Raw genomic sequence first — 16,403 nt, 5'->3', positions numbered from 1 at the left:
GATCTAGCAGATTAACTCTCTTATCCTCTTGCGAAGGGGTGAGATGGAGCAAAACACATTGAAAGAGTAACAGACTGTTCGACGTAAATAGGTGTCACAACTCTTTGTAAGAAGGATGACCTGGTCCTCGCACTTATTTGTTTGGGAAGAAGGAAGTGTAGAGCAGCTGCACAGAGAGCGCCTAGGTTTCACTCAAGTGGTGACCAGAGTTGATAGCAATCAGGAAATCTCTTTTGAGCTTCAGAAGGTCCTCCCGAAGTTGTAGCCAGATCAAAGAGCAAATGCGCAGATAAACAAGCTCTGGGTAATAGGCTCTCCATGCCCAATCCAAGGCGATTAAGATGTCTCTGGCCCAGTCCGTCCTGATTTTCATCAGATCTCAAAGTAAGAGAGGTAAGGTTAGGAACTCTGGCAAGGGTCTTGGTGTTTAGTCGTAATTGGAATGCATCTCCCAGTGACTTTCCTCTATTGCGTATGTTCTGCTGTGGTGAACAGATTTAACAAGGGCATGACCCACTGATGGAAGACATCCCATGCATCCTTCGAATGGACATGCCACTTGTGATCCGCCAACTGTCTGCTCAGCTCATCTGCTCTAGCATTCAAAGATCCTGCTAGATTCAGCCTCCCGCCCACGGGACATCTGGGAACCCTTTGTGCGGTGGGCTCAGGAGAGACGAGAGGTAGAGGAGGAGAGGGCTGCATTGGATGAGTGAGGGTGGGAGGTCAGGTGTGTGCCTCGTGGAGGGGGAGGGGGGGCGGGATCGCCTAGAGACTGAAGGGAGAGAATCTGGGCGGTTTCTTTGATTAGCAGTCACCCCAGTGGAACTTGAGGGGCCCGGGCATGCTTACACATGTTACTAGGTGGGCGCACTGACAGATCCGGTCTGGCCCTGCACTGAGGGATCCATTGCGTGAGGGTCTAACGTGATGACAGAAACACCCACGGATATGGATGTATATACGCGACTGCATTGGCATGTACCACAAATGTAACGAGGATATAATATTGCTGGCTTGTTTTGTTGGTTACAGTATGTAAAGTTGTGTTAATTTCAATAAAGCTTTTAAAAAAACAAAACAAAAAAAAAATGATCACAATAAATATGAAGTCCTTAGTGTGCCATGTTAATTAGAACTCTTGTAGGTATCTTGATTTGCGTGAATCACTGTATCAGAAGTCCTTAAGTATGTTAAGTGATCCCTACAGGGGCGCGAACCAAGATACTGTGCGTTCATGAACCCGAATGGAAAACAAGGACTTTTGAAATGTGTGCGGCGGGGGAGCGAAAATATAACCGCACAAGGGACTTTTCAACGGTACGATGGGGAAGCGAAAACAAAAATACACAAGGGTCAGGGACTTTTGAAACGGGTGCAGCAGGGTAACAAAGGCAGCGGGCATTGGCGTGGCCGATAGGTCTCGCTTTTGGGACCTTGTGAGTGTTTAGTTATGCAGCACAATATCCTTGGTGCAACTACATAAACTGTTGCATGACTGGGCGCTTGTGGGGTCCCGGGGGCGGAACCTCTTGGCTATGCCAATGCTTGTTTGCTTTGGAATTTGGGTATTTTCTTTATAGGTTCACGATCTCCTTTCTTGACATGTTGAAAAGGAGTTTTGAAATGTGTTCTTAATATCTGTATAGAATAATATTCGATTGAAATGTTTCACTATCACTATGAAATGTTTCACTATCACTAAATAAATTTATATAAATTTTGCATGTACTAGTAGAAGAAACTTTGCAGCCCTGTTGAAGCCTTGTTGAAAGCAAAATGCCTTGGTTGCACTTGCATCAATTGAAACAATAAAGCAAGATTTGACTAAAAAAAAAAAAAAGATCCTGCTAGATAGTTGACTAACAGAAAGATGTTCTGCTAGTCCAACCACATCCACATCCACAGACGCAAGGCCTCATGGCATAGGACTCAGGACCTCACTCAGACCTGCTTGGTGTAGCACCACATGGCGTTTGTGTTGCCTGAGAGGATCTGCACCAGCCTCCCCTCGCAGGAAGGCTTTCAGGGCCTGATGGATTGCCTGAAGTACCAGAAAACTGATATGAAGCCGACTCTCAGCCAGAGACCAAGGCCCCTAATCTCCACCTCCCCTAGATAACCACTACAGCTCAGCAATGAAGCATCAGCCACAATATGACTTCTCAGTGGCGACAGTGGTCTGACCTAGGTCAGACTGCTGCTTGCCTGCCATTGCAGAAGACCCACAGCAGTCTTTTCTGAGATCTGGATGGAGTCAGAGAGGCAGCCCTTGTGCTGGACCTACTGAAACCTGAGGTTCCACTACAGGGCCCCGTCTGGCATTTGGGATGCAAAGGATGAACAAGGCTAGGAGTCCAAGAAGCTTCAAAGCCATTCTCCATGAGAACCAGGATTGGGTCAGACACCTCAGGATCATATATTGAATGTCCAGAACTTCTTGCGGAGATGGAAAGACCTTGAATGTCAATAAGTCTAGGACAGCCCTAATGAGAGAAATCCTCCCTGTGGGGCTCAGGTGAGACTTTGGCTCATTGATGGAAAACCCCAGAGATGTCAGGAGTTTGGCTATCATCTGAAGGTGACCCAAGACTGACGGGACCTACTTTGAGCAGCCAGTCATCAAGGCACGGGAACATATGTACCCCTGACCTCTGAAGATGGGCAGCGACCACCACCATCCGTTTTGTGAACAGCTGAGGTAAGGCTGAATACGAATATGGCAAATTGATATTGCTCTGACCCCACCCTGAACCACAGAAAGCCTGTGGGACTGCAGAACGGGTATATGAAAATATGCATCCTGCAAGTGCAGAGAAACCATTCAGTCTTGAGGGTCCATAGGATAAAGACTCTAAGACATGGTGAGTGTTTTGAATTTGTCTTTCCTCAAAAAAGCATTCACTGGTGACAATATCTTCGCCAACAAAGTCTGTGGTGTCCAACCTAGCATGCAAAGCATACATTGCCACGTCTTGGACATAATGTATTGATTGAGCCAGAGAAGCGCTGAGGTCTTTTGGGACAGCCAGTAATATCTCGCTGGTCATATCCCATAAAGCGCAGGTGAACCTGCCAGAAGGCACACTGTTCAAGGATCTTAAGGTTAAACTAGCTGAAGAGAGCATTACCTTTCTGAAGGCAACAATATGTTTTGACACTCTATCCAGAGGGCTTGTCTGAAAGTCATTAAGAATTACTTTATTTATAGATGCCTGCACATCAGACATTCAGTAGTATGCCCCTGTCTGCATATCAAGATCAACAGGGGCCAGACGGTCACCTAGCCACAGGTCGATTGACCAGAAGGCCCCAGCATGACGTACACCAGGTGGCTATGAGAGAGTGAGGTCCTTGATGAACGACAACAGTGTCTCAAAAGAGATAGGATCTTGTTGAAAGATCTCAGTTAATAAATTTGCCTAGGTACCTGTGATGGAACTCTGCCTTTGAAAGTTTAAGCAATACTGTGAGACACCAGCCTTCTTAATGACTTTAGTGAATGTCTGACATGCAATGTTTAATTTGTAAAAGAATGAGTGTCACTGAACAAAGCTCTGCTCCGAAGCCTGCTGCCAGTGCTATCAAATGTCAGTGCACCGGATACCAAGTCTGCATTGTCTGGAATCCATCTCATGCCTCTTTAATCCACTACCATACAGTCCCTGCCCCTTTATGTTACTTTTATGTTCCTTCTTTCTGCCTTAGTGACGCGTTTTGTTCCATTTTTCTCTTCCTCCTTCTTTCCCCTGTGTGTGTATTTCCTTCTCTTGCTCTCAGGAAATGACTCATGAGGAAAAATAACTGCCGGTCCCCACAAATAAGTGCTGGCAGGCCCGCCAGCACATTACACACTGCTTACAGGGTACCAGCATTGTCCATGGTAGGGAGTGGTACCCTTGTCCTTTAACTGGGCTGGGACCAGAATCTAATTGTCAAATTTGACCCCAAATTTGATACTGAAGTTTATGAAGGTACTAAAGAGTAAGTCCACGTTAATACTCAGCAAACACAAGGCGATGATGGACAGAGAGCTGAAACATTTCAGACACTCACCCCCAGTCACAGATCTGGGTTGAATCCATCATCGTTCTTTAGCTCACTTCACCACTACAGTTCAGACTCAGCTATATGTAAATCATTTTTGACCCTGTGCCTCATTGGAACAGTCCAGCCCGAACTGCCAAGCCAGGTCTTCCCTGGACCGGAAACAAGCATCCTGGGACTGGTTTCGGGGTAACACCCCTCATCGGCCTGGCTAGCTTGAAACCAGTGGCAAAGTGAGCAAGGGACCCACGTCTGGGCATACCCTGCCAACTTAGGGCGATCAAAGCAAACACAAGGAGATGATGGACAGAGCACTGAAACTTTTCAGACACTCACCCCCAGTCACAGATCTGGGTTAAATCCATCATCGTTCTTTAGCTCACTTTGCCACCCCAGTTCAGACCCAGCTATATGCAAATCAGTCTTGACCCTGTGTCTCATGGGATCAGTCCAGCTCTAATTGCCAAGCCAGGTCTAACCTGGACCGGAAACAAGCATCCGGGAACCGATTTTGGGTTAACACCCCTAATCAACCAGGTTAGCTTGAATCCAGTGCCAAAGTGAGCAAGTGACCCACGTTAATAATTAGGGCTGATACCTTTGTGCACCTTTTCAACACCTTGTGCATGATTGGACTTAAGATTCCCAGAGTGAGCAGGCAAACAGAGGCCTAGAGCACATTCACAACAAGCATAACAGAAGTACCGAGGTTAACTGACAATGTAATACATTGCAGGATGGTAAAGTAACTTGCCTTAAATAAGTCAGATTTCTTTCTTTGGAGGCAATTCCCTAGCTATTACTTTTCAGTCGGTTTTCATTTTAAATAGACGTTCGAAACAGAGTTTAAAGAAGTAACTAGACACAGAAAAAATGGGGTATGAGGCAATAGTGACTACACCTATCATCCAGTGGGGTTATAGTCAGTCCTACTCTGTGGGGTGCTAGTGATCTGAGGCTCAATTTAATTTAATTTAATTTAATTTAAAAAATACTTCTAGAGCGCAGCGTACACCTTGCGGTTTCTTGGCGCTAGGGGAATTGGCAACTGAGGGGGAAAGACCAGGGAGAGGTGAAGGGAGTTTTGAGGGAGTTTAAGTGAGGAAAGCCTGGCTGAAGAGGAACGTTTTCAGATCTCTGCGAAAGGGGAGATACTGAGTGGCAGAGCGGAGGTGATCAGGGAGCGAGTTCCAAAAGGTTGGAGCCAGGGTGGAGAAATTGGCCCCGCCCCACTTTTTGCGAGAGAAACGAGGGATCTGAAGGAGGGACTTGGAGGAAGACCGGAGTTCTCTTAATGGTACATAAGACTTGATTAGTGAGGAGATGAAGGCGGGGGCAGGGCCTGGAAGACCATGCAGCCGATCTTAAATAGGGCCCGTTCCTTTATAGGGAGCCAGTGAAGCTCCCTAAGAAGAGGGGTGGAGTGGTGATACCGAGGAAGACCGTACACCAGCCTGGCTGCTTGGTTCTGGACAGTCTGGAGTCTACGCAAACTGTATGCGGGGATACCGTGGTACAGAGCGTTTGCGTAGTCCAGTTTCGATATCACGAGTGCGGCCATAATGGTCTTAAGTGCCTGGGGGGAAAAGAAGCGGGAGACAGTGCGGATAGTGCGAAGAGAAAGGAAGCAGGAGGACACCACAGAGCTGATTTGTGAACGGAGGGTGAGTTGGCTATTTATTTTGACACCAAGTGTTTTGACCGTAGTGGAGGGGGTCGGTGCAGTGCCGAGGGAGGGGGGCCAGAAGAGAGAGTTCCAGGGACTGGACGAACCACCAGTGAGAACCAGCTCGGTTTTATCCGGGTTCAGCTTGAGGTGGTTGTGGTTCATCCAGTCCCTGATGAATGTCATAGTTGACTGGAAATTAGAAACCGAGAGAGGAGATAGGGACAAATCAAAAATGAGCTGGAGGTCATCCGCGTAATTATAGACGGTGACCTCCAGCTGCTGTAGTGCAAAGATAAGAGGAAAGATATAAAGGTTGAAAAGTAAGGGGGAGAGAGAGGATCCCTGGGGGACACCACAGGTGACAGGGAGGGGAGTGGCCGTGAAGTCGCCTAGCCGGACCGCCTGAGTGCGTTCCCTCAGAAAGGAGGAGAGCCAGATCAGGGCTGATCCCCCGATGCCGGCCGCCTTGACACGGGTAAGTAAGATGGTGTGGTCCACCGTGTCAAAGGCGGCGGAAAGATCAAGGAGGACCAGTGCCTGGTGTTTGTTTCCATCCATACCTTTTCTGAGTTTGTCCAAGACTGAGACCACAACTGACTCGGTCGAATGCCTGGGACGGAACCCGGCTTGGCGGGATGCCAGTCCCCCATTAGCCTCAACATGGGCACAAAGCACCGCGGTAACATGGCGTTCCAGCACCTTGCCCAAAAAGGGTAGCAGGGAGATGGGGCGATAGTTGGCCGAGATAAAGGAGTCAGCGCCAGGTTTTTTTAGGATGGGCACTATGGTAGCTGCCTTGAGCGCCGTGGGCACTATGCCCTGTGCCAGGGAGCTGTTGAGGAAGGCAATGGGGGGGTCAGGGCAGCAGGAGTAGATTTGCTGCAGGACACGTGCTGGGCAGACGTCCGCGGGAGAACCCGACTTCACTTTAGGGAGTATCTCCATAAAAGAATCCTGAGTAAGGAGGGGAATGGAGGTGAGCAGGCAGGGGAGGGGAGGGGGGAGGGATCGACGAAGGCAGAAGAAGGTGGGGGGATATTGAGTTTGATAGTTGCTATTTTGTCTAAAAAATAAGTATTAAGCTGATCGCAGAGTGGTTGGGAGGGAGGAATATTGGGCGAGGTTCGATCTGAGAATGCCAGGTCATTCACTATCCTGAAGATTTCCCTGGGTTTATTTTCAGCAGAGGTAATTTTTGACGAAAAGTAGGCGGTCTTAGCAGCCAGGATTGCTGTTTTGTATTTGTCCAGTGCTGAAATGAAGTGGGTTTTTAATAAGGGATTGTAGTTTTTCCTCCATTGCCTCTCTGCCCGTCGAGCGCTCAATTTGAAATCTTTTAGGTGGTCATTGAACCATCTATTGCAGTCCTTTGGTCGGCGGATGGAGATGCGGCGTAGGGGCGCCACCGAATCGCAGCCATCAGCCAGCCAGGTGTTGATGGCCTTGGCTTGAGAGGAAGATGGTAAGCCAACAAGAGTAGGGGTAGAGTCGCGGAGCATAGAGGTCAAAGAGGGGTAATCCAGTCTATTCCAGTTCCGTGCCCAGATGTTTTTGGCATGCGGAGTTTTAGGCGTCGTGTTACGTGGAATAGAGAAGGAGATGAGGGCATGGTCGGACCAGGGGCACGGCGAGGCGGTGGCCGAGGCCACGGGGAGGTTGAGGGACCAGACCTGGTCCAGAGTGTGCCCATGGGAGTGGGTGGAAACGGATATGTGCGACACGAAATTAAGGGATGAGAGGTAGTCTGTAAACTCTTTTGAGGCTGAGCACTCGTGTGGGTCAGAGGGCCAGTAATTGAAGTCCCCTAGCACCAAGACCGAAGCGTAGTTGACCACCAAGTTGGCCAATAGGTCTTGAAAGGCCGGCAAGAAAGCGGGCGAGGGCTGGGGAGGCCGGTACATTAGTAGGCAGGTAATGGGAGGAGAAAATGAAAGAGAGCGGACTACCAGGAAGTCAGCAGGGGGGATGGGGGGGGAGGGAAGTGATTGGAAATTCAACTCGGACCGAGCAATCAGGGCGACACCACCGCCTGCCTTGCCTGCCGGCTGGTCGGTTCGCAGGGCCACATAGGAGGGGGGTAGGGTGGCCAGGAGAACGGGGAGGGAAGTGTCGCAATACCAAGTTTCGGTCAAGAGCAGTAGGTCAGGTTTCTCGGAGTCGAGTAAGACGAACAGCTCATGGTGGTGCTTGACCGCTGACCTGGTGTTGAGTAAAAAGACGGACAGTGCTGGCGAGCGGGGGAGGAGGTCAGGGGGAGGGGGGCAGGGTGACAGGGGAGCATGTAATGGGGGATTAGGGGCTGTGGGGGGAGAGGAGGCCAGGCCGAGAGAGGAGATCCGTCTGCGGATGGGATCCGGGAGTGGCCAATGGCCTCGTAAAGCAATTAGATCCTTGGACGAAAAGGGTGTAGTTTTGGCATGGAGTCGTGCCCCTAGCCCCGGCCGGCCGCGGACGGGCGCAGACGGGCTTGCCTTAGGCGCGCCTTCGGCGCGCCACCGTCGCGCCCGCTGCGCTCGTCCGCTGCGCGTCCGACCAAGACACATGCTTTATGCCGCTGACCGGGAGGTTCGGAGGGGGCGTGGCCAGCCGAGGGGGCGTGTCTCGCCTCGCCCTCGTGAATGGCGTCGGAATGAGGGGGTCGTTGCAGCGAGGAGCGCTGTTTGTGGAAGCCCAGGTACAGGATTAAAAACAAAGTATCACACACAATGTTAAAAATCAATTTGTCCCCTGCTCCCGGCTTTTCGCCTCAGGAGCCAATCACAAGTGCGGCACAGGGCGTTTGGCGCGCTCTATTTGTATGATTTCCTGGCGGGGGGGCGTGGCCAGCCGAGGGGGCGTGTCTCGCCTCGCCCTCGTGAATGGCGTCGGAATGAGGGGGTCGTTGCAGCGAGGAGCGCTGTTTGTGGAAGCCCAGGTACAGGATTAAAAACAAAGTATCACACACAATGTTAAAAATCAATTTGTCCCCTGCTCCCGGCTTTTCGCCTCAGGAGCCAATCACAAGTGCGGCACAGGGCGTTTGGCGCGCTCTATTTGTATGATTTCCTGGCGGGGGGGCGTGGCCAGCCGAGGGGGCGTGTCTCGCCTCGCCCTCGTGAATGGCGTCGGAATGAGGGGGTCGTTGCAGCGAGGAGCGCTGTTTGTGGAAGCCCAGGTACAGGATTAAAAACAAAGTATCACACACAATGTTAAAAATCAATTTGTCCCCTGCTCCCGGCTTTTCGCCTCAGGAGCCAATCACAAGTGCGGCACAGGGCGTTTGGCGCGCTCTATTTGTATGATTTCCTGGCGGGGGGGCGTGGCCAGCCGAGGGGGCGTGTCTCGCCTCGCCCTCGTGAATGGCGTCGGAATGAGGGGGTCGTTGCAGCGAGGAGCGCTGTTTGTGGAAGCCCAGGTACAGGATTAAAAACAAAGTATCACACACAATGTTAAAAATCAATTTGTCCCCTGCTCCCGGCTTTTCGCCTCAGGAGCCAATCACAAGTGCGGCACAGGGCGTTTGGCGCGCTCTATTTGTATGATTTCCTGGCGGGGGGGCGTGGCCAGCCGAGGGGGCGTGTCTCGCCTCGCCCTCGTGAATGGCGTCGGAATGAGGGGGTCGTTGCAGCGAGGAGCGCTGTTTGTGGAAGCCCAGGTACAGGATTAAAAACAAAGTATCACACACAATGTTAAAAATCAATTTGTCCCCTGCTCCCGGCTTTTCGCCTCAGGAGCCAATCACAAGTGCGGCACAGGGCGTTTGGCGCGCTCTATTTGTATGATTTCCTGGCGGGGGGGCGTGGCCAGCCGAGGGGGCGTGTCTCGCCTCGCCCTCGTGAATGGCGTCGGAATGAGGGGGTCGTTGCAGCGAGGAGCGCTGTTTGTGGAAGCCCAGGTACAGGATTAAAAACAAAGTATCACACACAATGTTAAAAATCAATTTGTCCCCTGCTCCCGGCTTTTCGCCTCAGGAGCCAATCACAAGTGCGGCACAGGGCGTTTGGCGCGCTCTATTTGTATGATTTCCTGGCGGGGGGGCGTGGCCAGCCGAGGGGGCGTGTCTCGCCTCGCCCTCGTGAATGGCGTCGGAATGAGGGGGTCGTTGCAGCGAGGAGCGCTGTTTGTGGAAGCCCAGGTACAGGATTAAAAACAAAGTATCACACACAATGTTAAAAATCAATTTGTCCCCTGCTCCCGGCTTTTCGCCTCAGGAGCCAATCACAAGATGGCTCCTGAATACCCCTAAACCTCATAGGATATGGGAGCATGGAATTGCAAATTGCTATAGGCCAACCTAAAGAACCCTACAGGGATAGACAATACATGATCATCATTACAAATCTGCAAAAGCATATAAGATTACATAGGTGACTGTTTTTAGAGGGAGTGATTACCACATGCCCTATTTTCTGAGGAACACAAAGAAAAGCTCTCTATACCGCATTTTTGCCCTGAAGAAGTCCTTAGGGATGAAACGCATTGGCTACGGTCATTTAAAAAAAAGAAATGAAATAAAGAAACCTGAAACCAGACCTGCTGAATGGATTCAATCTCTTCTTTCACTTAATATTGTATCTGATGAACATTGTGTGGAGTGCTGGATCAGTGTTTTGTTTAGAGTTTAAAGAAGTACATTTGTGTTTAGTTATGTTGAAAGCAAAACTGACCATTAAAAATTAGTTTTCTCTTTTGAAATTGCATTCCGAGATTTTTCATATTTAGCACTATGTAATTTGTTTCTTTCTGTGAAATCTATCCTGACACATGATTTTATGATGTCTAACAAGTTCCTCTGACTACTTTACACATTCATATATTTTTTGTTGCAATACAAAGAACACAGAGAAACAGTACATAAACTGGTAGAATTTAGTGTTTGTACACTTTTAATTGAACAAAATATAACCAAGTTTGACCTACCTGCCAGCTTATATTACTGTGGCGTGGCACTTCCTCAAGACCAATAGCATTCAAATCTTCAAAGCTGAAGCTGAGATCATAAGCTTGGCCAGAAAGATCAGTGTGCGGTAATTCACTGCCTGCAGCAGGCCGACGAACAGCTTCGGGGTGTGCAGCAGCAGTTCTCCCATGCTCACTAGCAGCTCGCACCTCTTCAGGAACCCCTGGAGCCTCCATGCTCCTCATCTCGAGCAGCTACATTTAAAGCAAAAGAGAACCCATGTCATTACTGGATTAGTATTAGAAGAAGCCTTGGAAAAAGATACATTAAAATTCTGCTAATTAGTCTTCAAAACTAGAAATTAACAACACTTTTTGATCATGTGTAAACATAAAGCATTTACTTAGAGGGTTTACCTGCTGAACAATTAAGGCCGATTAAAATGCTTACGCTTTATCTTGTATTAATTTATTCACCCGTTACATTCTTATTTAGTGCCCACCCATCCTGTTCGTTAGAAAAATTATTCTGCTAAACCGGTCAGGCTCTGCTGTTACTTTTGGCCTAGCCTCTTAGCGCGTCGCTCCTCAGCGCTGTATTTTAACTTAATGTGCTTTTTACCAGCGTTTATTTTCTTTTGTGCTTTGCTGCTTGGCCTGGGGGCAAGGGTCTCCACTTACCTGCATTTAAACAGTTGATGCACCGCCGTTTTGGCGGGTCCGGGTCCCGAGGGGGCATATCGATTCAACTTTGGCCGCCATTTTGGATTGGGGCTGTTGGCGCTTTTGCGGGCGCCATCTTAGAGCGTCCTGACGCTCGCTTCAGTCCAGGGGACGCCTATTTAAGGCGGACTCGTGGGATCTGACGGCGGTCAGGCTCTGCTGTTACTTTTGGCCTAGCCTCTTAGCGCGTCGCTCCTCAGCGCTGTATTTTAACTTAATGTGCTTTTTACCAGCGTTTATTTTCTTTTGTGCTTTGTTGCTTGGCCTGGGGGCAAGGGTCTCCACTTACCTGCATTTAAACAGTTGATGCACTGCCGTTTTGGCGGGTCCGGGTCCCGAGGGGGCATATCGATTCAACTTTGGCCGCCATTTTGGATTGGGGCTGTTGGCGCTTTTGCGGGCGCCATCTTAGAGCGTCCTGACGCTCGCTTCAGTCCAGGGGACGCCTATTTAAGGCGGACTCGTGGGATCTGACGGCGGTCAGGCTCTGCTGTTACTTTTGGCCTAGCCTCTTAGCGCGTCGCTCCTCAGCGCTGTATTTTAACTTAATGTGCTTTTTACCAGCGTTTATTTTCTTTTGTGCTTTGCTGCTTGGCCTGGGGGCAAGGGTCTCCACTTACCTGCATTTAAACAGTTGATGCACCGCCGTTTTGGCGGGTCCGGGTCCCGAGGGGGCATATCGATTCAACTTTGGCCGCCATTTTGGATTGGGGCTGTTGGCGCTTTTGCGGGCGCCATCTTAGAGCGTCCTGACGCTCGCTTCAGTCCAGGGGACGCCTATTTAAAGTCGTCCTCTCCGCGCAGCGGGATCGCGCAGCCGGGACGCCGTCGCGTGGCCGGAGTCGTGCCAGAGTCCTGCCCGTCTGCGCCCGTCCGCGCTAAGGACGCGCGGGACTCTGGCCAGGCCCTGCTGGTACGAGGTGCGGCTGGTTATTTCCAGCCATGTTGACATACTCTTGTGACACCCTGCGTGACTTGGGTCGCCGGACTGCTGGCTGTAGCCTACCCCTCCTACATCCATTGGACGGTCCCTATCATTGTGCGGGCTGTCAGTGGTTTTTGGAGCAAGCTACTTCGATTGCCCCCATACGTCCGGTGGTAGCCGTTTGCTACACCTGCCCGGAGCATGTTCTCCGCATTTTTAGTTTTAATGCTAGGTCTCTGGTGTCACATTATCAGGCAGTATTTGACCTGTTGCAGGATGAAAGCCCGGACATCGTGGCTATCACCGAGACATGGCTGAAAGACGAGGACGCAGCCATTATCAATCTGGCATTCCCCCCTGACTATACAGTCCGTACCCTTAATCGATCTTCTAGGGGAGGGGGAATTGCCCTGGCCATTCGTTCTAGTCTTACTTGCTCCTGGACCGCACTGACCATTGCGGGATGTGAAAGTGCGCTGTTTAAGATTCTGGTTACTCCACACTTTTCACTCTCGGGGATGGTGGTCTATCGTCCCCCAGGGAGCGAGGCGGCGTTTCGCGCCGCTTTCCCGGATGTGGTCAGCTCCTTGGTGGTGGGGTGTCCCAATTTTTCGATTCTGGGGGACCTTAATCTCCATTTCGATAGACCCAACCTACCCGCGGTCAGTGGCATTCTCACGGATTTGGAGGCCTTACAGCTGCTGCAGCTTGTTCAGCAGCCCACCCACATCGGGGGCCATACGCTAGATCCCTTCTTCACCAATCTGACAGATGCTTCTGTCACTGCCGTCTCGCCCCTGGGTTGGACTGATCACTCTTTGGTCGCCATTAGTACCCCTTTATCAGGTAGGACTGTCATCCCTCCTGCTAAGCTGATCGTAAGGCGGCATTGGGGCAAATTACGGTTGGAAGATCTGCACCGTGTCCTCGCTGCAGAACCATTAGATCCGTTTGTAACTGTTGATTCAGGTTACGATGGGTTCTGCGCGTGGATCTCCAAAGCGCTAGATGCGCTTACTCCACTCACCGCCTGTAAGACCAGTGCCAGAGAATCTAGCCCATGGTACGATGGCGCCCTACGTGCGCTCAAGGGCAGTTGCAGGCGCGCAGAGAGGGCTTGGCGGAAGGCGTACGATTCGGGGAAAAAAGCTATCTATCTCGCCTCCGTCAAAGTATACCATCGGGCTGTGTGCCGTGCTCGGGCATTGTATTATACTGCCGAAGTCGGCAACAGCTCTAACCCCTCGAAAACTATTTTCAAATTGTTGAAGGATCTTCTAGCTAAACGCCCCGATGCTCCGACGACGGGCTCTACTGCTCATTGTGAGGCTCTTGCGGTGTTCTTTCAGGAAAAGGTCCAAAACATCTATACGACCTTTCCATCTACAGGACCCCCAGTTGAGTCTCCGATTTCCATCTGTGGAGACACAGCTCTGCACTCGCTTCCCCTGTTGACATTGGAAGGGTTTAACATCTTGGCAAAGCAGGTGAAATCTGGGTCCCCCGCCGACCCTCTCAGTTCGGCTCTCTTTAGAGATGAGTCGTTCGTGGGTCGGACCGTGGTACACTCCCTGATCAACATCTCATTGGAGTCGGGCACGGTCCCCCTTAGCTGGAAGCGGGCGATGGTTTCCCCCATCCTAAAGAAGCCCTCACTGGACCCAGACAAGCCTGAAAACTATCGGCCTATCTCTTTGCTTCCCTGGCCTACCAAAGTAATGGAGGCCCATGTCAACAAAGTTCTCTCGGCCCACCTCACCCAGTTTAACATCTTGGATCCCACCCAAAATGGCTTCCGTGCTGGTCACAGCACGGAGTCTGCCCTTCTCTCCATGGCTGAACACCTTCGCACAGTGATGGATGCGGGGCAGACAGCGGCGCTCGTTTTATTAGATTTGAGCGCCGCGTTCGACACCGTGTCCCATCCCATCCTGTTGCATCGCCTGGAGGAGGTCGGGCTGGGTGGCTCGGCCCTCCAGTGGTTTCGCTCTTTCCTGAACGATCGTTTCTTTAGCGTTGCGTTGCCACCGTACCAGTCCCAATTCCTTCCTCTGAGACAGGGGGTCCCGCAAGGCTCCTCGCTGAGTCCCACGCTTTTCAATCTGTATGTGAGACCGCTGGCTGAGATCGTCAAGCAATGGGACATGACTATGGTCTCGTATGCTGACGATACTCAGCTAGCGGTGACTATCAGCGGGGATGCGGATCGGGATGCCCCCAGGTTTCAGAGTGGACTTAGGGCGGTGGCAAGCTGGATGAAGAACAACTGTCTCCAGCTCAACGCGAAGAAAACCGAGATCATGATCGTGGGCTGGAAGGCGGAACTGTGGGGGGACAAGTGGTGGCCCATTGAACTGGGGCCGGTCCCTCTCCCGGTCACTGAACTTAGGAATCTGGGAGTGTGGATGGATCCCGCTCTCAGTTACGAGGGCCACTTGAAGAAAATCGCGGCCGGCTGTTTTGGCATCTTGCGGTCGCTGAGGCCCATTCTTAAGTTCTTTGACCGTGGTACCAGGCAGCTGATAGTCCAGGCCACGGTATTATCCCGCCTGGACTATGCCAGCTCGCTTTTGGTAGGGACCAACATGGCGGAGACTACCCGCCTTCAACGAGTGCAGAATGCCGCGGCTAGAGCCATTGTAGGCTTACCCCGAAGGAGCACTGTCTCAGGTGTCTTGAGATCCTTGCATTGGCTCCCCATTAAATCACGCATCCAGTTCAAGGTGCTGTGCTTGGCGTTCAAGATCTTGAGGGGAGTAGGTCCGCCAATTCTCGCTGACCTTCTGTCGTGGTATGTTCCTTCCCGCGCTTTGAGATCGGGAAGCCAAGCGCTCGCGGTGGTCCCCCGATACAGGCTGTGTCGGGCTGGTGGTCGCTCTTTTCGGGTGAGGGCGGCTGAACTCTGGAATTCCCTCCCAGTGGACTTGCGGCTACTGACTGACCTCTTGGCCTTTCGCAAAGCTCTGAAAACGTTTCTTTTTTAATTAGATCTTTTGTCTGTGTTGTGTTTCTGCTATCGGTTGCACTTTGCCTGCCATGCGCCAGGACGCCCCTTGGCTGGGGCAGCTGTGCGCAATACAAAAGTGCATAACATAACATAACATAACAGACTGCAGGCAGAATGATGACTATGCCACCCAATGAGCATTAAAACAATAACAACTTCACTTACCGCACTCTTGAAAAGGTGCCAGTCTCCAAAATTCATGTTTAACTCCTTCTTTAGCTCATCAGTGTTGCACTGAACTAAAACGCGGCCATTTATGTTTGCCTAAAAGAAATAAACATAGTTGAGATGGTGAAAATTCAACGGAGCTATGATGTGATCAGACAGTTGTATAATGGTTTGTCTGACAACTTTGCATTTTGTTTTTTTGAAGCTAGTAGTTCTTTTAAAAATAAACTTTGAAAGTGCCACCACTAGTTTTTTACGTTTACATTAAATCGCCTGAAAAACATAAGGAATATGCTACTTACCAGTATGCATCTGTTCTTGGCATGTAGAGCTGCAGATCTACACACTATGCATAGATCGCCATCTGGTGTTGGGCCCGGATGTTTGCACTTGTTTTTGTCCTGGAAAGTCTTTGGAAGTCACAAGATAGGTGACTCCTCCTTAGGATGCTAGTGCGCATGGGAATCGGCTCCATCCTCAGATTGTTTTTCGCCAGCAGGGAAATGATGGAGCTTAGTAAGAAAGAGGAAATTTGCCCATGTATGGTGTATCTAAAGATATTACTGGAACAGATAAAGGTAGCCGGGGAGGCGGGTGGGCGTGTGTAGATCTGCAGCTCTACATGCCAAGAACAGATGCATACTGGTAAGTAGCATATTCCGTTCGAGGCATATGAGCTGCAGATTACACAATATGCATAGATTGTATAGCAGTACCCCTCCTTAGCGGCGACCACCAGTATCTGTTGCAGAAGTTTGAAATAGTGTTTTGAGTATAGCCTGGCCCACACTAGCTTGTTGTTTTGTTTGCACATCTACACAACAGTGTTTTGTGAATGTGTGCGGCGTAGATCATGTAGCTGCTCTGCTGATGTCATCTAAGGGAATGTTCCCTAAAAATGCCATGGAAGCCCCCATCTTTCGTGTAGAGTGGGCTTTAGGAGGAACAGATAAAGTACGTTTTGCTTTGTGGTAGCAAATTTGTAT

General features: G+C 50.4%; 1 protein-coding gene across 7 annotated transcripts in view; it reads right to left on the bottom strand.

The window, feature by feature from the left end:
- Positions 1-16,403, bottom strand: part of KIDINS220 (kinase D interacting substrate 220) — a 1,251,292-nt gene that overhangs the window by 38,045 nt on the left and 1,196,844 nt on the right. For all 7 annotated transcript variants that reach the window (XM_085610740.1, XM_085610741.1, XM_085610744.1 and 4 more), the window contains 2 exons: positions 15,415-15,513; positions 10,616-10,849 (listed from right to left, as the gene is read on the bottom strand). In XM_085610740.1, coding sequence (XP_085466866.1) covers positions 10,616-10,849; positions 15,415-15,513 — 333 coding nt within the window. The remainder of the gene's footprint in view (positions 1-10,615; positions 10,850-15,414; positions 15,514-16,403) is intronic.

Source organism: Triturus cristatus, chromosome 6 (genome assembly GCF_964204655.1).
Source record: "Triturus cristatus chromosome 6, aTriCri1.1, whole genome shotgun sequence".
Classification (NCBI taxonomy): Eukaryota; Metazoa; Chordata; class Amphibia; order Caudata; family Salamandridae; genus Triturus; species Triturus cristatus.
The sequence above is the reverse complement of the archived record's forward strand: the minus strand, read 5'-3'. Positions and strand labels throughout refer to the sequence as shown.